This window comes from Ips typographus, linkage group LG1 (genome assembly GCF_016097725.1).
Source record: "Ips typographus isolate SLU linkage group LG1, UJ_Ityp_2.0, whole genome shotgun sequence".
Lineage (NCBI taxonomy): Eukaryota > Metazoa > Arthropoda > Insecta > Coleoptera > Curculionidae > Ips > Ips typographus.
This window is the reverse complement of record NC_138422.1, coordinates 16,812,138-16,834,474: the sequence shown is the minus strand read 5'-3', so window position 1 is coordinate 16,834,474 and position 22,337 is coordinate 16,812,138. Positions and strand designations below refer to the sequence as shown.

The 22,337-nt window shown below is 38.2% G+C and overlaps 1 protein-coding gene and 2 long non-coding RNA genes across 3 annotated transcripts in view; 2 read left to right on the top strand and 1 right to left on the bottom strand.

Annotated features, from left to right (window-relative positions):
* LOC145729716 (NFX1-type zinc finger-containing protein 1-like) overlaps positions 1-15,045 on the top strand; it is an 81,292-nt gene extending 66,247 nt beyond the window's left edge. Inside the window, exons 21-22 of the mRNA XM_081980594.1 lie at positions 13,690-13,871; positions 14,224-15,045. Coding sequence (XP_081836720.1) covers positions 13,690-13,871; positions 14,224-14,927 — 886 coding nt within the window. The 3' untranslated portion in view covers positions 14,928-15,045. The remainder of the gene's footprint in view (positions 1-13,689; positions 13,872-14,223) is intronic.
* A 1,622-nt stretch (positions 15,046-16,667) lies between these two features.
* Positions 16,668-17,486, top strand: LOC145729131 (uncharacterized). Its single transcript, XR_014178279.1, has 2 exons — positions 16,668-16,850; positions 16,907-17,486. It is a non-coding gene; the product is annotated as an uncharacterized LOC145729131 (long non-coding RNA).
* A 431-nt stretch (positions 17,487-17,917) lies between these two features.
* LOC145728851 (uncharacterized) lies at positions 17,918-20,313 on the bottom strand. The gene is made up of 2 exons (XR_014178183.1): positions 18,296-20,313; positions 17,918-18,239 (listed from the first exon to the last, which is right to left on the bottom strand). It is a non-coding gene; the product is annotated as an uncharacterized LOC145728851 (long non-coding RNA).
* Between the last annotated feature and the right edge of the window lie 2,024 nt (positions 20,314-22,337).

Genomic DNA, 22,337 nt, shown 5'->3' with positions numbered 1-22,337 from the left:
GCATTGGAACCAGATGGTCATAATCTGCCTTTACCGGAAGATATTTTTGCATCTTTCAACGGAGGTAAAGTTTTTAGTAAAATAGACTTCTCTGATGCCTACTTGCAAATCGAGCTGGATGATGAGTCCAAAGTTATGGCTACTATTAACACTCCAAATGGCCTCTACAACTACAACCGCCTTCCATTTGGATCTAAACCAGCACCCGGCATATTCCAACGCATCATGGATGCAATGTTGGCTAATTTTCCATTCGCTTTCGCCTATTTGGACGATATTGTGGTTGTCAGTCGATCAAACCAGGAGCATTATGAACATATTCAAAAAGTTTTTGAAGTAATCGCTGACTATGGTTTCAGAGTGAAGGTCGAGAAGTGCACATTTCTCCAAGAGTCCGTTACCTATCTCGGTAATATTTTTAACAAGTATGGCCGCCGACCGGACTCTTCAAAGATTCAGGCCATAGTTCAATTGCCCCAGCCCAACGGTGTCACCACACTACGATCGTATCTCGGCATGGTTAATTTCTACCAACCATATGTCGCAGATCTAGCCACAATCCGACGTCCACTGGATGAACTACTCAAGAAAAATCATTCTTGGAACTGGACCAAAGCCTGTAATGATGCCTTCAAGATCCAATCCATCTTAGCATCCGACCTTCTGCTCACGCATTACAACCCTCTACTATGATTGTGGCTGCTGATGCGTCCAATTATGGAATTGGTGCAGTTCTTTTGCATATAATGCCCGATGGTTAAAAAAAAACGTCGTTCATGCATCTAGAACCTTGGCACCACGAGAACAGAATTAATTTGGCTGGGAAGGTTTGGCTTTGACATTCGCGGTTTCCACATTTCACAAAATGATCTATGGTCGAAAATGTATTCTTCAATCCATCACATCCATTTTTGGCAGCAAGAAAGGAATCTATAGCCGCCAACCGACTGCTGCCGATGGGCACTGATCCTCCGAAAGTACGACTTTAACATGAAGTACGTACGTACCACCAGTTTTGATCAAGTAGACGCTTTGTCCCGTCTAATTGCAAACCGTCAACATGACTCAGATGAAGACATCATCATCGGTGCACTAGATGCCGTGGAAGAGCTGGCAAATGACATCCATGAACTACCAGTCACTTTCCAGGACATAGTCAAAGCAACTAATGCAGATCCAGTTCTTGTGCAGATTAAGAAATTCATTCTTAACAATTGGTCTTGCCCGAATGATGACGAACACCTGAAGCCATTCTTTTGCCAAAGAGACGATCTAACGATTCTTAAGGATTGCATCATGTACAAGTCCCGCGTTGTCGTGCCAGAGCGTCTCCAGAAGCGAATTCTCAAGTCACTTTATGATGGACCAGGAATTCAACGAATGAAACAGAATGCTAGAGCTTATGTTTATTGGCCAAACCTTGGTTCTCAAATAGAGCAGTTGGTGAAACAATGTTCATCAGTTCATCTTGTGCTCAAGCAGCAAAAAATCCTATTAAACATCAGCTTCAGTCTTGGCCTAAGCCTATCACGCCTTGGCAACGAGTGCATATGGACTTCGCCGGCCCAATCAACGGACTTAATTATTGTGGGCAGCTATTCCAAATTTCCAGAGATCCAGGCCATGTCAGCAATCACGTCCACTGCACTCATTAATGTCCTTATTAATGACCAAGAATTGCTCGTTTCGGTCTTCCGGAACTCCTGGTCACAGACAACGGCACCCAGTTCACCAGTTCCATTTTTAAGAAATTTTGTAAAAAACTTGGAATTGAGCATACATTTTCTACACCACACCATCCTCAATCCAATGGTCAAACTGAACGTTTTGTAGAAATTTTTAAGCGAAGTTTGATTAAATTCAAGGAGGGAGGAGAAATGAGCGAAAGAATCCAAGAATTTCTATTCAGCTACCGTACAACACATTGTTCATCAGCCCCTGATGGCAAGGCGCCTGCTGAAATATTCTTTGGACGCATGCCACGAACCATCCTTAGCTTTCTTCTACCAACCACAACTAGTTGGGTTAGAGACGAAGCAATGGAATCGCAAATTAACCGCCACAATGGTACCAAAGTCCGAACGTTTCAAGTAGGCTACTTAATCTACTGTTGTCGTCTTCGCGATCAACCGTGGACCCGTGGAACTATCGAAGCTGTTAAAGGAGTCCTCTATGATGTCAGAACACCCACCGGAGTCTCGCGTTTTCACGTCAACCAACTTCGTTTACGCTCAGCCAAAGAGCGGGAATTAGAAGAGGTGACTGGAGACAATAATCTAAATATTCTTTGCTACACGTGAAATTGGTTTGAGCATGAGACAAAAAAACTAAACTAAACTAAACCTTGGTTCAGTGGACTGGCTTAGGACGCGTGTGCAAATACTCGACTAACTCAGGGGTTCAAAGCGCCACCAACTTTAAGCAGGTACAAAGTTGGAAACCTTTCTGATGTTCCGACAGTCCCCTGGCCCAAAGTACAACAAAATGCAACAAATTACTATTACTTACGTGACAATGCAGCCGGTGAACTAAGTCTATTGCCAATTATATGTGGATAATTGGCTTATTTAAAGGCCCTGTGACTTGTACATTAAAACAAAGTGGTAAAAGAGATTCAATGACGTATATTGAACAAACGACAAATTGGGTCGGTCCCAATACAATCAAAGAAAACAAAATAAAATGATCAACCAAACAAACAGAGTCAAAAACCAGAGATAGATCCGAGCGATTTGGCTAGCACAATCTAGCAATACTATTTTCCTGATGGCTTTTATAGATATTTAAAAATATATTTACGATAGGGGAAAAATCAGGGTGGTTAGTCAAAGGTAAGGGAGCTTGCCTGACAACCTTCGGTGAACCAAACTGCTCCACTGGGAGTTCAACTCAGTTCAGTCTCGGGAGGTTTTCTATGGCTTGGAAGACTGCTCAGTAACAGCCCCCGGAAGTATGGAACTTGGTGGCCTACTCTGGACTACAATTTGAATCCGCGTGGATGAAGCCTCACCGAAGAACCCTTTCAGGTGGTCAAAGCCTCACCGAAGAACTCTTTCAGGTGGTCAAAGCCTCACCGAAGAACCCTTTCTGATGGTCGAAAGGGTAGTTTTTTCTTTCCTCCCTGCCCCCAAATCGGCTACAAATTTGGCACAAAACCCCAGCTGCAAATTATGAGGACCAAACAAATCCGCCTGAAGCGACAACAGACCACACAAAATCCTCACTAGATGAGTTCAACAAAATGGTGGCTCTGGTTTGCTGTTGGTCTCACCACTCACAGCAAGGTCACTGGTCAAAAAGGAGCCAAAACGGCTTCCCCCCGAGCTTAAATAGCCAGGGACACAACCGGAAGTCAGGTGGGGAAATTAACTACGCTAGAATATTCTAAAAACCAATTTGCAACAGGAAACAGTAAAAGAAAAGCCAGATTAAAACACACTGACAGCCGAACTGAAGCTGACAGACAGAACTCTGACAGCGACAGCCCGCTGACAGCAGTGAAACGAATTTAACCAACCAAAAAAGAAGAGAAGAGATAAGACACCTGTAACGCCATCTATTAACGGACTTGAAGATTTAAGATATAAACAAACGTAAAGAGGTAAACAGTAGTAAACAAACCAAATTAAGCAACATGAATTAATGAATTACAAAAACCACCAGGTAAGTCCCTACGGAGAAAATTGAACCGTAACAACTCCCCCTCTCCCAAGTTAGGAGATAAGCTACAATAAAGTAGGTTATCGACGATGATCAACCCACAAATAAACCAAATATTATCAATAATAACGCCGAAATCCCATCGGTCTCTTCATACCACCCCTGGCATGAAGGCTAATCAAATGATCAAATGAAACCAGAATCTCACTGGGCTACCCGTACCACCCTTGGTACGAACGAAAGCTTGAGACACATCAAGCACAAAGGAACCGAACCTATCACAAAATAAAACTAAAAACAAATAAAATAAAAATAATGGCAAACAACTCCACAGCACCCCGCCCCCCCCCCCAAAGAAAGCGACAGCGGACCCCGCCCCGCCACGGAAACTCTCACTGGTCTGAGTTAAAGAGAAAGATGTAAGGGATAAACACTAACTGGCATTGCGTCATACTCCGTCAGTGGGAGGGACCTCGTATACCAGTCTCAGTGTGAGCCTCAGCCACGAAACAAAGACCGCCGCCTACTCCCCAAGGAAAAACGAAGCTCCATGCAGCCATCCGCCAGGTGGAAAAATAGAGAAAAAGAAAAAAAGACAAACTACTAACTGAAAAAGAGAAGAAACCTAAGTCCACCAACAAAGGGAGTGATGTTAAAGGAACCACTTCCAACCTGAAAGATGCCCAAAAGCACCGGTAGTCACAAAAAAAAATTAAATTTAATCGGGGTGTTCCGAGAAAAGTCACTGTCGCCAAATCCCACAAGACCAAGCCAAAGAGGCTGAGGTCGCCACAGTAGAGCCTCCCTGTACTTCAGGGCCATTGAGGTACTTACAGAGCCTTGGAGAAGCTCCCCCCATGGACAACCCTCTCAGAAGCCTTAAAGGACTCGTGACCAAGACGACACCCAACTTCACTCAGCCCATACGAACAAGCAAAGTGATCTACCAACCTAAAACTAAGACAAATCCGAGAGTAAAAAAAAAATTATTAGAAGTATATGAGAAGCAGAGAGCAGACAGTCAATAATTTAAGCAGTAATTGAGTTAAGATAAGATAAGGTATCAAAATATAAACAATAATGAAACGCAAAGGTAAGATAACCATAATCAAAGACAAAAAGGTATGATAACAACAATATTAATTAAAACTGAAAACTAATTTTGAATCTCTCCAAGCAATGTATAACCCTTGCTGTCAGAAGTTAGAATGCATTTAACTAACCCCCGTAGGAATCGACCAAAACTTTAGAGAAATTACATAAAGAAACTAAATCTTGATGCAATGTGATGCTACGTTACGAAACCAAACACAAGAAAATGATTTATGGATTAGAGTGAAGTTGATTAAACGGTAATAAATCCACATAAAGTGACAGAACTGCTGCACTAATCCAAAACAGCAAACAGCTAAATAATCCAAACGGCAGCAGTCCCAAAAAAAAAAAACATTTGCGGTAATAACCTCTAACAAGAGAAGGTACAAAACCAAACCGCAAAGATCAAACCGTCAACTTCAATCAATCTAAAATCAAAGTCACTAAACAAATTACCAAAGCATCAAAACAAAAGTTATGAAATTAATTTATAAACAATAGAAAAACTGCAAAAAGGTAGATACGATATGAAAATCACTGACTATAGCACAACGTTAATTACTTCGAAGTTAAAAGTAAAAGGTAAAGTTAAAGTTAATTAATTATCATCAAAAAGGGTGAAGTCAAAAACCAAATTAAAAAAAAACGACAAAAGCAAAAAGTCTTAGCAAAATTAAAGTTAAAGTTAATGATGATATAAGTTACGAAATGACTATAAGATTACCAAAGTGACATTAAAAAGTTAAGCAAAAAGATAAGAAAAAACTGCTCCCCACTATCCCAAAATACTTCCGAGTCGCAATCGAGGTAATAATGAGACGCAATCAAAATTCAAGGTAAGAAAAGGTATGAAAAGAGAAAAAAATAATAAATGAAAGAGCAAAAAGAAAGTAATTATAGGTAAGCAAGAAAGGAAAGATAGGAAAAAGGAAGTGACCGACCAACAAATTTATCAAATCATAGCACTATGTTATGGTGCATTATTCTGGGTATTAAGCGATCCACAGAACACTCTCAATCGAGATAATTAGTACCCGCCACTGTCCCTTAATAATGAAACCTAATTAAAAGTTACAAGGCATTAGGTTCCATTATCACCAATAACTTTTGTTGCATAACGATAGTGTCACGTCATGCAACAGACAAACACGATGATTTTGTGTAATACTCTGTGATCTGAAATTGTCTACCAGAGTCTTTCAAAGATTAATCTTTGAGAACTAGAATGTATACCCACCACTAACCCTGAATAATGAAGCCTAATCAAAAAGTTACAAGGCATTAGGCTCCATTATCGCCAAAAAGAAAAAAAAAAGGTCAGTCACGGAAAGGAAAAGAAACAAGAAAGAGGCAATGATAAAGGCAAGAACTAATCAAAGACCTAACTAAACGCAAAAACCAACTTATTAGCTCGATTAAACGGGTGATCAAGTCAGAAACATCCCGCACTCGCGGATTAATCAAATAACTTAACTTGATGGACCCCCAAAAAGCGACAAAGTGTCAAAATAAACCGAGCTAACAAGGAAAAACGCAAGGTAATTTATCGAAACAACCAACAAGGTAATTAATATTACGCAAATTGATTCTAGGTAAGAGATAAAAGACAAGGTAAGTCAAAAAGATAAGGTAAGATAAAGGTAATAAGTCAGGGAAAAAGGTAATCATCAAAATCAGGTAATCAATGTAAAAACCGTAACGTGGTCACGCACGGCAAAACGCGAATAAGAAAGCCATCAAATTAATAGTTTACAAATAAAAAGATACGATAGTAATAACGCTAATCGAGATAGATAATGAACACCGCTAATGATGTTTCAAAACGCAAAATTAAGGAAAAATACAATAAATTTGACTAAACAGTCACCGCAAGAGGATAATGAATAAAACAATAACCAAGTGAATTAAACAATCCGCGTTCTGCTTGTTGCGCAATATCGAGATGGAGTTACTCAACAACCGGTTTCAAGTCTTGCACATGCCAAACTCCCTTACTCACGCCATTTGAATCTTTCAATTCATAAGTACACGTGCCGGTTCGTTTGTGAATTATGAACGGTCCCACAAATTCGGGAGCCAATTTGGCGCTGAAATAGTTAGCGGCATTGGATAAACTTTTGTTTTTCTTCCAAACACGTTGACCAACAAAGTAACTAACGGGTCGTCGTCGCAAATTATACTGATGTTGGCTCTTATCGCGAGACTTTAAAATTCGCTCAGACACTTTCAGGAACATGTCTTTAAAACCCTGTATGCGTTTAGTTACGATCTGTTGAAGTTCAGTGTCAACAGTAGGAATACCTTCAGTGAAATCCTGACCAAAAAGTTTATGCTCCCTCCCGAAATTGATAAAATAAGGGGTGTAACCTGTTGTTTCATGGCGAGAAGTTCTGATTGCGCAAGAAATGGCCGGCAAATTGTCTTCCCAAGTTCGATGGTTGCCTTGATCTACATAAGTTTTTAACATGGTTTTAATGACTCTATTTACACGCTCGGTATGATCAGCCCTAGGATAATAGGCGGCCGTAAAAAAGATATTAACTTTATACCTGTCACATAAAGCTCGAAACTCTCTAGACCTCATTGGAGTACCGTTGTCACAGGTTAAGGTTTGGGGTGCGCCATAAACTAGAAAGACATTGTTTTCGAGAAATCTTGTCAAAGTTTTAGCATTAGCTGAACGACATGGATGTGTTACGACATATTTGGAAAAATAGTCAGTGACCACTAAAATATGGCTATTCCCGCTTTTTTGATCTTACTAAAGGACCCACAAAATCAAGGCTGATAGATTGCCAGGGTTGATTAACAACAGGGCGATTTCCCATTAGTCCTGCGGGCGGTTTTTGCTCTACTTTGTTCTGAGCACAAATATGACAATGACTGATGTATTTGTGAACATCAGACCGCAATTTAGGCCAGTAGTAACGTTCTGCTATCTTCCAAAAGGTCTTAAACATCCCAACGTGACCCGAGGTGGGTAAATCATGACAACGAGACAAAATTTCTTTCCGACTATCTTTAGGCACCACCAACTTCCAACTGCTAGAATTTTCTAGAAAGTCAGGGTTCGATGTCTTGACGAACTTGTAAAGTTTGCCACCCTCAACCCGCCAACAGGGAAATTTATTAGGGTGTTGTTCAATACGGTGAAGCATGCCACGGTACCACGCATCTTTGGCTTCTAAAAGAGCCTGATCGGAAATCAAGGCCGCGCTGACACTAACTGGTACAGATCTGGACAAAAAGTCTGGAACAATGTGTTCCTTTCCTTTCCTGTGAATTAACTGAAAATCGTACGGTTGTAAACGAAGTGCCCAACGAGCCAAGCGACCCTGAGGATCCTTTAAATTATGAAGCCACAGTAGTGAATGGTGGTCCGTTATAACCTTGAAATGCACGCCCTCCAAATAATGTCTGAGCTTCTCAACACCCCAGATGACTGCCAAACACTCCTTCTCTATCACAGTTAACTTCATTTCTTGACGGGTAAGCGACCTTGATAGGTAACAAATAACCTTTTCGCCATCAGCAAATGATTGTGTCAATACAGCACCCAAACCGTAATGTGAAGCATCGGTTTGCAAGACAAAGGTTTTATCGAAATCAGGGCAAGTTAAAACGGGTGCAGTTATTAGAGCCTCTTTAATGGTGTTAAAAGAAGATTGACATTCGGGTGTCCAGTTAAATTTGACATTTTTCCTAGTTAAATGAGATAATGGTGACAGGATGCTAGAGAAAGAGGGTATGAACCGTCTATACCAACTGGCAGTGGCAATAAATCTACGAATCTCAGTTAAGTTAGTAGGTGGCAAAATATTGACAATGGCCTGTACTTTTTCGGGGTCAGGTCTTAAACCCTTAGAATCTACAACGTGGCCAAGGTACTTAAGTTCGGGCTTACAAAAATGACACTTTTCAGGTTTCACCAAAAGGCCTGCGTCCTTTAAACGGTCAAAAACGAGTCCCAAGATCTTCAAATGCTCATTAAAGGTACTAGAAATTATGATAATGTCGTCAAGATAAACCATAACATTGTTTTCCAAATCTACCCCTAAAACACGGTCTATAATTCTTTGCCAGGTTGCTGGTGCGTTGGTCAAGCCAAAAGGCATACGGGTGAACTGAAACAAATTCCTGCCAGGCACTGTAAAGGCGGTCAACTCTTTGGAAGCTTCACTCAAAGGTACTTGCCAGAAAGCTGATTTAATATCGATTGAACTAATGTAATGAGCATTTTTCAATCGATCTAAAATGGCTGAAATGTACGGAATAGGGTACGAATCTTTCTTTGTTTTACTGTTCAGCTTCCTAAAGTCAATGCAAAAGCGATAACTATTGTCCTTTTTTTTAACCAAACAAACTGGACTAGACCACGGGCTCTTTGATGGCTCTATAACCCCCAGCTTTAACATTTCATCAATTTCCTCATCGATAAGCCGTTGCTTAAAAGGTGAAACAGGATAATAACGCTGTTTGATTGGCAAAGTGCCAGGCAACAATTCGATAACATGCTCAGCTACTTTGCAGCAGCCAAGCCCGGTTCCCGATGAGAAAACTCTCTCCTTAACAAATTTATCAAGAGCCTGCCGGTCTAAATCAGACAACAGTTCCGCATCAACCACACCGCAGACTTCTGTCTGTGGTAGAGAGTCAGCAAAGTGCCAGACATCCTGTTGTAAATCAGGAATCAGTTTCATTGCCTTCCAAAAATCAACTCCCAAAATAAGTTGATGACTTAATTCGGGTAATACCAAAACTTCAACAAAGTGGGTTTTATTCATAAGAGTGATCGGTGCTGAAATAAAACCTATGCTAGCACAGACTTGACCGTTGGCAACCGTGCAATTACTATGCTTTCTAACTAGCTGAAGGCCCAAATTTTGTAAAATAACATAGCCACTTTGTCCTACTATTGTGCGTGAAGCGCCTGAATCCAGCAAACCTAACATTTTTAAACCCAAAATTGAAACTTCCAAGTAAGGACGTTCATCGCCCTGGGCGTGTGAAAAAATGAAGTCTAAAAACTTGGTATTATTTAGGGGCAATTCGATGGTCGAAAAGTTGGGCGAAGGAGAAACCGCGCGACCAATCAGTTCCTCCGAGAGGCGTTTCCCGACCGACATTTGGGACAAGTACTCACGGTAACGTCTGGTGTTCCACACCGATAGCAATGTCTTTTGCGTGGCAACGGACAATTTCTATTTAAGTGACCCGTCTGATCACAATTCCAGCATTTAGCGAGGTTGGGGCGAGGGTTGAGGTGATTACCAGAAGAAGCTGAATCGGCCTGGTTTGAACGAGGAAAACTAGAGTTCTGAGGCAAATGAGCGGCCACATTGGTGGGGAATGTGGTGGGCGAAGGTGGTAAATAAGAAGCAGCTATTGGGGCAGTTGTCGGAGTAAAATTTTCCGATGTAATTGAAGATTCAATAAAAGCAAAATCGGGCTCGACAAAGTCTCGGCGCCTGCGTGATGGCGGTACATAATGATCAACGCGGTACTTTTTCGCCTCTAGTTTCAAGCACTCACTCTCCAACTCCTCCAATGTTGACACAACTGGAAGCTGAGTAGTATAGAATGGGGACAAATTACGGGTAATGATATCCAACTGCACGTCAGCCGAGAGTCTACCGTGACGCCTAAACAATGCGTTCATGTTGCAAAGATAGTCCACAATAGTTTCGGACGTATCTTGCGTTCGGTCTAAAATCTCTTTAAACAACCTAGCACGATAGTCTGGAGGTTCAAAATGTCGAGTCAAAAGTTCGGATAATGATTGCCAGTCATTAAACCGATCGCGATTTGCCCTAAACCAATTCAAAGCTTTCTCGGAAAACAAGTCAATAGCCGAATCGAACAGTTCCGCTTCTGAAAGACCGCGAGCTAAACGTAACTCGGTAGCTCGTTCAAGAAAGTTATGCACTGACATTTTATCAGTATGCCCCGAAAACTTAAGACCCCATTTGTCTACACGGCAATTTTTAGAGCCCCCATTAAAAGATTTATTAGGTGTAGATTTGTGAGCGGCGGTTCTATCAATCCGGTCACTCAATACTGACTCGTTATCGGAAACACTCTGTTCAAAAGCGGAGCTCAAATTCGGCTCTGAAGCTAACAACCTATCAAGTTGGTCTAAAGTTGACAAAACCTCAACAGTCAGTTGAGCACGCTTCTCAATCAGATCAGCAGATAATCCCCCCAAAGGAATACGATCTAAACGTTGGTACAAATGCATAAAACGCGATTGTGCCCGCTCAAAAATATTTCTGGCTTCAGCCCCCGAAATTTCCTTTACGAGTTTTAAAGCCTGAGCAAAAATTTCAGCTATCGTGTCAAGTTCTTCCTCGGCATTAAAAGGGTAAGCTGGGTTCTTCAAACCCTTGCCTTTCTTTTCTAATTTTAAAAGAGGACGGAAAGCAGCGCGTAATTGGTCAACAGTATTTGAATCTGAGGTAGGCATACCTCGAACTGCAAGTTCATAACGAAGCATGTCTTTAGTCAAGTGTAAAATGTTCATATTATACTCCATCTCGAATATTTTTCACAACAGAACAAAATACGGTAAAAAAAATTCAACTAACAATATATCAAATCAATAAATCACCGAATTTCAATAAAACAAAATCAATAAACCAATAAATCAATAAATCGGTGAATACAAACCAACTTCAAACAATGTTGTGAATCATTAAGTCAAATATAAATCAATAAATTGGTTAGTAACAAGGTAATTTTCAATGTACAAGTCACCAGGAAGTTGTAAAAAGCTGCTCAATTCTCAAAAATAGGCCCCACGTTGGGCGCCAAATTGCTACACGTGAAATTGGTTTGAGCATGAGACAAAAAAAACTAAACTAAACTAAACCTTGGTTCAGTGGACTGGCTTAGGACGCGTGTGCAAATACTCGACTAACCCAGGGGTTCAAAGCGCCACCAACTTTAAGCAGGTACAAAGTTGGAAACCTTTCTGATGTTCCGACAGTCCCCTGGCCCAAAGTACAACAAAATGCAACAAATTACTATTACTTACGTGACAATGCAGCCGGTGAACTAAGTCTATTGCCAATTATATGTTGATAATTGGCTTATTTAAAGGCCCTGTGACTTGTACATTAAAACAAAGTGGTAAAAGAGATTCAATGACGTATATTGAATAAGTAATAAATTGGGTCGGTCCCAATACAATCAAAAAAAACAAAATAAAATGATCAACCAAACAAACAGAGTCAAAAACCAGAGATAGATCCGAGCGATTTGGCTAGCACAATCTAGCAATACTATTTTCCTGATGGCTTTTATAGATATTTAAAAATATATTTACGATAGGGGAAAAATCAGGGTGGTTAGTCAAAGGTAAGGGAGCTTGCCTGACAACCTTCGGTGAACCAAACTGCTCCACTGGGAGTTCAACTCAGTTCAGTCTCGGGAGGTTTTCTATGGCTTGGAAGACTGCTCAGTAACAGCCCCCGGAAGTATGGAACTTGGTGGCCTACTCTGGACTACAATTTGAATCCGCGTGGATGAAGCCTCACCGAAGAACCCTTTCAGGTGGTCAAAGCTTCACCGAAGAACTCTTTCAGGTGGTCAAAGCCTCACCGAAGAACCCTTTCTGATGGTCGAAAGGGTAGTTTTTTATTTCCTCCCTGCCCCCAAATCGGCTACAAATTTGGCACAAAACCCCAGCTGCAAATTATGAGGACCAAACAAATCCGCCTGAAGCGACAACAGACCACACAAAATCCTCACTAGATGAGTTCAACAAAATGGTGGCTCTGGTTTGCTGTTGGTCTCACCACTCACAGCAAGGTCACTGGTCAAAAAGGAGCCAAAACGGCTTCCCCCCGAGCTTAAATAGCCAGGGACACAACCGGAAGTCAGGTGGGGAAATTAACTACGCTAGAATATTCTAAAAACCAATTTGCAACAGGAAACAGTAAAAGAAAAGCCAGATTAAAACACACTGACAGCCGAACTGAAGCTGACAGACAGAACTCTGACAGCGACAGCCCGCTGACAGCAGTGAAACGAATTTAACCAACCAAAAAAGAAGAGAAGAGATAAGACACCTGTAACGCCATCTATTAACGGACTTGAAGATTTAAGATATAAACAAACGTAAAGAGGTAAACAGTAGTAAACAAACCAAATTAAGCAACATGAATTAATGAATTACAAAAACCACCAGGTAAGTCCCTACGGAGAAAATTGAACCGTAACATCTTTTCAAAGATCTATCCAATATCCATCTCAAAACATTCCGGACACATTGGTTACAGTCGGAAATCAATATCAAAATGAACAGCCTATAGAGAGCTCTGCAGAGCTTGAACCCAGACTCAGGCGCTCTCAGCGAGATCGACGCCCTCCAAAGGGTTATGGCTACTAAAAGGGGGAGATGTTGTGAACCGAACATACAGCTTTTTTTAGTAAGCCTTGAATTTTTTATGTTAGTTCAGATGTTATGTCAGTAATAAAGTGTGGTCAAATATAAAGTTCTTTTTTATTGCCTATTTGCCAGCGTATCTTTGGAATAAACCGCTAGGACACAACAGTTGGCAAAAACCGAAAAGTCGGGTTTCAAATGTGACGATGTCAGGTTTTAGCGGGAAAAAAATGCAATGACAAAGTGTCAATAAATTTAAATTATCTCATCAAATAAGCTTACAATAAAATAAACACGTTTATTCAAAATTTCGTATTTTTCGGATATTTCCGGATGTAATCGGATTTTTTTAAATGTTAAAACGGCATAAGATTGAACTTCAAATTGGGCAACTTTGCCTTCATTTAACCAACTTTGTATCTCTTACCGTTTTCAAGAGATCCCCATACTTAACACGAATTTGTGGCACCATATATAGCAAACCTAAAACGCCCTGTATAATCTACTATTTTAAAACATTTGTATAAGGTGATCTTACATTGTTTCAGGTGTAAAACGACTATTACAACTACCGAGAGGTTCAGCGATTATACTAAAAGTGCGCTTAACGATGTTATTCTCGCTAAACAGCTATCTTTTGGCCAAAAACAGGAGAATGAAGATGAACGTGAAAAGTTGCTTAAGGAATTAATTGAATTAAAAGAAACGTGCCAGTTGTATTCCATAAACGGTGCGTGTGTCATTATATCTACAGGTTGTTTAAATAAGAGTGTTTGGCACTTTTTTGAGGAAGTAGATTGTCATAAAGTATTAGGAAAAAAAGCTGTAGTAAAAGTGGATTCATTTATTAATAACAACATTGTTGTACGGGACATTTTTACGCACAAATGGAGCAGTTACAGCAGTTCTATGAGTGTGTAATTGCGTCTAACATCATCAAAATTCAATGGCACCGGTATAATTTAACTAACTGAATTTGACATGAGGCAGGAAAAAACTTTCAACCGCTCTTATTTAATTTTATTTATCAGTCACTGTTGAAATTGCTGATCGGCTCTATAAAAATGTCTTTTGTTTTTCAGTGTTCAATATTTTAATGGTGGTCTTCGGCGCTTTAAAAAGGCGGTTGAATTTGGTTCGAAATAAACGCATACAGTCGATAAACAAAGTAGAGCTGAACGCCATAAAATCTAAAATCCAGACTCTGACCAGTATTGTTAAATGTTTCAAAGATTGGACCTCCACCTTCGGTCCCATTAAATCTTTAGATGATTTCGAGGAGTATTTGTTTGTGCTAAGAGACGTTTTAATGCGGTCAGAAGATCACGTTACCAATCAAGAAATTGACGATATGCAACTTGAAATAAAACGACTGCACCGTATTGTTCAGTTTAAGGATATTGTAAATTCAGATAACTTTAGCTATGCGCGAAGCAAAAAACCAGATATCATACAGATGCATCAGACTATCGAACTGAAATTATTGGCAAACTGTCGATATTCTGACGTCGATGACAATCTGATTGAAAATGAGTTGAAAATTCTGAGCCATAAAGTTGGTTTGCTGCTGGAAATAACACAGCAAGAAAAAATTGAGATTGTACAGGCCATGCGTATGTCTAGAGGACACTGGTTCAAGTGTCCTAACGGACACCCTTACGCGATAGGCGAATGCGCAAGACCTATGCAAGAAGCAAAATGCTTTTGTGGCGAAGCAATAGGCGGTTCCAATCGATATTTGTTGCGCACCAATCAGTTTGCAGGTGAGATGGGCCATTACGCCTAACCAGGTGTTTTGCATTAGTTTAGTTTTTAAATATATCTTTAATACATCTTTACTGCTTTCATTTGTTAGTATAAGTCTCTGGCTTTATTTTTTCGATTAAAAATTAATTAAAGACAAACATGATTTTTTTTTTCTTTGTTTATTGGGTCTTCTGTCTCACACAAAAGTTTTGTGTGAAGTTTGGTTTAGAAATAGTTATTTGTATACCTAGGCCGTGAAATGGTATTTTTTCGGCCGACAGAAAGTTTGGCGTTACGGCCGAGGACAACAATCTTGAGGACGAAAAAATTATTTCACGACCGAGGTGTACACAAAATTTTTTGTTCAAACGATATCCACTTAGAAATTCTTAATTTTTGATAAATAAAATGAGAAGGGTCTAGCAATTACGGTGACGTATATTGTTATGCTTGCTGGTTATGCATTGTTGATGTGACGTTAAATAGTAAACTGACTCGTGTCAGAAATATTTTCCATATTTTCATATGCGCGAAAACGAATTTGGGAGCCGAAGATTGCTGTACTGATATGGATGTGTGTACTGCTGTAATTGGTGCACACAGTGGTCAGTTAGAAAAATCGTAACTAGCAACCATATGCGTAGACGATGACATAGTGATTGTTAATTTACTTTTGTCCTGTATTTTTTTTTTTTGGCCGTTGCTATTGACACCGGCCGTAAAAGTGCATTTCACGGCCGCTAAACAGTACGTGAAGTGAGTACTTCGCGTCCGTTTGAACAAAAATGGAATTTCGCACTATTTTCAACTAAGTTGAAAATAACATTAACCTAGTCGTCCCAACACAAGACCACTGACTTAGGCTCGGTCTTGATACCTAAAAACGCTGACGTTTCGGTGGAAAATCTACCACCGTCTTCAGAGAATCTAAAAAAGAACACAACGGCAGAACACAGAAAACAACAACTTAATAAATATTAAACCTGATAATGTTCAATTTGGAACTCCGAGAAGGGTTTTGTCAATGAAAATTGACATGAACTTTGACTTTTGTCATTCCAATAAGAAAGGTTATCTATTGTTGTAGTGAAAGGTGGGTTTTATAATGAAAACAAAATTACAGGGAAATTTCAGTTTCGTTTGATATCGTCACGTTTAGGGGGTAACGTAGTAGAGGTAGGAAGAGAAACAAGACTGTAGCTCAAGTATGTCTCCTTTATTCGGCACTGAATTACTATTAGGCTAACTCTTACCCCCAGATTAGGAGGGCCGCTAGCACCGCCGCTGGCGGGACGCACATCGAACACTGATGTCCAAGAGGGGGTTGTGTGTGGGTGTGTGTAGTTAAGTGTTATCTCCTCCTCTAGAACATTTAACCAAGTTTGGTCAATATTAATAGAGGATGTCGCAACACAGGAGTCATGGTTTAACCTAATATATGCACTTTCTTTTATTTTACGTCTTTTTGAAAAAGTTTCTTTGTCTATGATACTACATTCATTCCATTTGACTCTATGATCATTATCAAACGCGTGTTGGCATATACCAGGTGTCCAAGAGCACCCTGGACATATTAGATTAATATGGGAAAACGGTTTTGATTTTTTTGCGCCTGTACGGTTTATTTGATGGAAAAACGTTTTAGATAAAAGTTGTAGTGCACATTTTCGGCTATCAACTTGTAATTTTTTCAATACCGTAGATTTGACCATTAAGACGAAAAACGGGTCTAAAATTCGGAAATTTTAAATCTCCCGCCAAGCGGTGGTTAAGGAAAGTTTATATCCGGTCGTGTTACCAACCTTTCAAAATCATAACAAATCGTTGTCAGTCATTCTGTAATCAAAACATTCAAAACAAGTTTATTTAGTAATAATTTTGAGTTACAACCCACATAATGCGAAGAAAATACAATCAAATCGTGATAAAAACACTTTATCAGTAGCCACAGCCCAAAAATCTGGTAAGTTGCATTCATAACCTCATTCAATGTCTCTACTAAACTTATTTACTTTGTAGCAAAATTCTTAAAGAAAACACTGGTTTTCCTTGCAAATCTTTAATGAGGATGACCGAATCACCTATCTCAAGCCTCTTCATAACACTACCAAACGATTTAAAGTGATGAAAACAGTGGACAATGAAGATCTTTGAAGATAAGTTTCCTACTGTACAGGGACAACAACAAAGGGGCCAAATACTTCCTTCAAAAGTGATGTGATTTAGTTTCAATGTGCTTAACTTCATGGACTATCATCAGCGAGGATCTTCACCAGTGTTGCAACTAAAACTTAAAATGATTCAGTGTTGATATCTGACTTAAATCTCAAAATTTGATGTGCATGTGAAATGTGAATAATCTTAAACTGGCTATAAAACCTCTGAGAAACCCCTTCTAAGAAGAGAATATGGACTTACACAGTCAAATTATCAGTCAGGTGACAAAACTTTTTGTATATGGGTAGGTATTGTCGAAAAACCAACTTTTCAATTGAGCTATCTACATGAGCTGTTCTATTCTAGGTTTAGGTATTAACATTATAATTATGTTCTTTTTTCCACACACTCAATTGTTCCAAATAAAACTTTGTACACTGAACGTTTGTATTAATTATTTATTCACAGTTCAAGGTACAGTATACATTTTCTTCAAGTGAAAAGCTTAGGTACAATATGTGGCAAAGAAAACTGGTCTTACCACATAAACAGTGATTGTTCCACAGATTGAGTGTGAGTGGGTGAACCTGTCACCACACAAGCTATGCTAAAAACAACTTTGTCTTACTAACCTAATAGTGGTAATAAAGAGAAACAATTTGCTTCTAATTCAATACACCATTTCACAGGACATACCTTTACTAATCAAATGTGAACTCGAGTTACACATTACTTGCAAATAAACTATTTTTGGTTAGTAGACATTTTACAAGTATCCTTGTAGGTGAATGATGTTCAAGTTAACTAATGGAGCTAATTAAATATCAGTACTTACCTTACCCTGTAGAGATGGGAAAAAACATTGACAATCAGTTATAAAAAATGCCTTTTTATTAACATCATACAATGTAAAACCACTTAAACACTATGGTGTGTTGATAACACTACAAAACAGAAGGATACAATAAAACTATCAGTCACATAGGTCACTAAATTGCATCACTTTTGAGGGACCCTCTTTTGTGGTCCCTGTATAGTAAAGCAACTTATCTTCAAACATCTGCAGGCCTTCCTAGTCCATTGTTTTTATCACTTTAAATCGTTTGGTAGTGTTATGAAGAGGCTTGAGATAGGTGATTCGGTCATCCTCATTAAATATTTGCAAGCAAAACCAGTGTTTTCTTAAAGAATTTTGCTACAAAGTAAATAAGTTTAGTAGAGACATTGAATGAGGTTATGAACGCAACTTACCAGATTTTGGGACTGTGGCTCCTGATAAAGTCTTTTTATCATAATTTATTTGTATTTTCTTCGCAGTATGTGGGTAGTAACTCAAAATTATTACTAAATAAACTTGTTTTGAATGTTTTGATTTCAGAATGACTGACAACGATTTGTTATGATTTTGAAAGGTTGGTAGCACGACCGGATATAAACTTTCCTTAACGACCGCTTAGCGGGAGATTTAAAATTTCCGAATTTTAGATCCGTTTTTCGTCTTAATGGTCAAATCTACGGTATTGAAAAAATTAGAAGTTGATAGCCGAAAATGTGCTCTACAACTTTTATCTAAAGCGTTTTTCCATTAAATGAACCGTACAGGCGCAAAAAAATCAAAACCATTTTCCCATGTTAATCTCCTATGTCCAGGGTGCTCTTGGACACCTGGTATTAGATTTGTGAAAGTCTCCAGTTCTTAAATAATTTTGGTGTTCTTTAATTCGTTTTTTTAAAGGTCTGGAGGTTTCACCTATATAAAATTGATTGCATTCGCAAGGAATTTTATATATCACGTTTCTTGTAGATTCATTTTCATTGTGAGGTTTTGTTTTAGTTAAGTGTGATCTTAATGTGTTTTGAGTTCTAAATATTGTTCTGATGTTATATTTTTTAGCTATTCGTTTGATTTTGACAGAAATACCTGGAATGTAAAAAAAAAGGTTTGTAAAAGGTAAAATTTGATTTTGATTTCCAGATGGTTTTGGTTGTTCTAAATCTCTAAAACATTTATTAATAAATGTGTCAGGATAGTCATTTTCTTTGAGAACATTTTTAATAAACAGTTTTTCTTTATTAAATTGTTCATTATTGCAAATAATTTTAGCTCTATCAAATAAACTTTTTACAACGCCTTTTTTTACCATTATTGGATGATTGGATTTGTAGCTTAAATATCTATTTGTGTGGTTTGGTTTTCTGTATACCTTGTCAAATTTGTTTGTGTTTTTTGATTAGAATGTCTAAAAATGGAAGTTCGTTATGAAATGATTTTTTTGTAGCATTTAATTGCGTTTTGACGTGATCCGCAGGAATAATAAGTAAAAAGGATGGAAGAGCAATATAAAGGGTGTTACAAATTCGATGCATTAGCATTGCTATCTCAAAAACTATAGTTCATAGAGCTCTAGTTAAATGGAGGCAAAGTTGCGCATTTTATTGCTAAATAATTTGGTAAAAAAAAATCAAAAAATTTTCATTACTTCCGGAGATATCCGACCAAAACCGAAAAAGTCAAATTTGTATTTTATTTTTTTACCACTTTATTATTGATTATTTTAGAAAACCAATGGCACCTTCTGGAGGCACTTTTTTATGCTCTTCAAAAAAATGTTAGCTTTCAGCTCCCACGTTTCGTTTTTTTCAGATACCGCATGATCAACTTCAAATTTTCAAATACGGACCTGGACTTTTTATTTCATTTTTTAGTAGCTACAGACCTCCCAAAACGTGGGAGGTGTGTGCCACACTTGTCAAAAAAATTATACCTAATGTACCGGGTGACCCAATAATACTGTTCCTCGACCATATCTCGGGAACCGTTCGTCATATGATTTTAGGGTAAACATTTTTTTAGGTAAATCGGCCATGAAGAATCGCTGGAAAATATTTTCAAGTTCTAAAAATGACCACCAGAGGCCGTAACTGCCATCTTACATTTTTAAATTGCATTTTCTTTAAATTTTGCACAATAAACTAGAGTTTTTTTCCTCATTTTTAAAGCGAACCAAGTTATCTATCTTGTTCGAAAAATAAATTTCTGTTATTTCAAAAACAAAAATGGCGTGAGGTGTTCAATTGTTTTTGCAATAACCTGCTTTAACTTCTTAACGGTTTGACCAATTTTAACAAATTCAGTATGGTTGAAAAGAACATTTCTTGGAAATAAGAATCAACCAAAATATAGTTAATTTAGTTGAATCTTTCTGCGCCAGGGGGCTACTTTTGACACCATGACTCAAATTCCAAAAAAAATTAAAAAAAAACAAATGGAATGAATTATAAGTTTGAAAATACAAAATTCGTTTTTAAAAACTTTATTTCTCTAACTTGGATGTGAACGATAGCAAAGCGGTCTAAAGAATGATTTAATTTGATACAATGGGCTATACTTAATACCTATGCACTGCTAAGCTAAGCACTTCTATTATACCAGACACTGGTCAGCTGTTATGGGTTCATAACTAATGATATGACTTTTTCTTTATGAAAATGTAGCCAAATAACATCCAAATAGGCCAGTGAATAACGTTTTTAAAATTCTCGTTCCTAACCTGAAATATTGAGAAAATGAGATTATGAGATATGGTCAAGGAACAGTCTTATTGGGTCACCCGGTACTTAACTACTTGTTATTTAAAAAACTTAAAGTACCAAGTACGTAATACACTAGGTATACTTTTTTGACAAGTGTGACACATCATTAGTTTCGGAAGGTCTGTAGCTACTAAAAAACGAAATAAAAAGTTCAGGTCCGTGTTTTAAAAATTGAAGTTGATGATGGTATCTAAAACACGAAACGTCGGAGTTGAAAACTGAAACTATTTTCTTGAAGATCATAAAAAGGTGCATGCAGAAGGTGCCATTATTGATTTTCCAAAATAATCAATAATAATGTGGTAAAAAAAATAAATAAAAAATTTGATGTTTTCGGTTTTTGTCGGATATCTCAAGTAATTTTTTGAATTTTTTTTTTACCAAATTATTTAGCAATAAAATGCGCAACTTAAGAACGAAAGCGATACTTTTCCGCACGCGATTGAAGTTGAACGAGCGTTCTAACGTTCGTTCAGCCAAGCAGTCGAGTGTGGAAAAGATGCTTTCCACAAGTGTTAGGATAACATTTTTTTCTACGAGCGGTTGAAAATGATACCGAGCAGTTCCTCGTTCAAGCCTTTCACCTGGTTTTTATTACAGCAATTTGAAAATAATATATATTCCTTGTTGTAGCGTCCTACAACATGCTAATGTTCATAGGTTATATCCCGATACGTTCAGGTTTTATCGGGTAAACTGTGCATAGGTGTTTTTTTGGAAAATTTTGCTTGGAAAATGATAGAGACTAAATAATTCGACGATAAAATCCAAATTTTTTCCAAAGAATTATTTAGTCGAAACCATTTGCCTAAAAGAAAAATTTTGCAAAAAAAGTACCAATGCACATTTTACGTGATAACACGTGAACACCGATGGGTATAGTCAAGATTATTTCTCGAAAACCCACATTGTAGTTTATTAACAAGAAAACACCTTAGGCCGAGTTTACCCAACTTCTTAATTCTTAATAGCTAATTCTTTATTGTTAATACTTATTTCGTATTTCTTAATCGTTAATTATTTATTATTATTAAAATTGTTCCTGCAGATTCTTTAATTCTTAAAAATTATGACTAGTACAGAATGACATTTGATTTGGGGTCCGGCCTATTACTCGGAAACGAAAAACGGGCTATATGCTACATTGGTTAGGGATATGCTCAAATTGAAGTGGGACAAAGACCAATTTTTTAAATACACAAGGATGACACCAAAACAGTTTGTATATTTACATTCATTAGTTGGTTCCCAACTGAAGAAAGATCCTAAAAAGTTGCATAATCTAAATATACTGTCACGAAGGAAATAAATCAAATTTATTTCACTTGAACGGAAACATTAAAAAATGTGGAATTTATATTACTTGAGCGGAAACATTAAAATTGTGGAATGCGGTCAGAGTGCAACTGCACTTATGATGCAATAGCTAGACTATGTACCGGAGTGTGACCGGACGCTGAGTTGCAAAATATGCGGAATATTTTCAAGTACCGAGGGTCGAAAGTCGTCACGAGTTGTCGGCTAGAGGAGACCAGGTCTGGGAGTTTTTGATTGGTGGAACCAGTGTTTGAAATGCTATAAGAAGGAAGTTGTACCCTAGAGAAGGGTTCATTCCAGTCAGTCCAGTTTTGCTGTGCACCACGTCAGAAACCGAACCGCAAATGTCTATTAGACATGTCCGTAACTCTCAAGTAAAGTT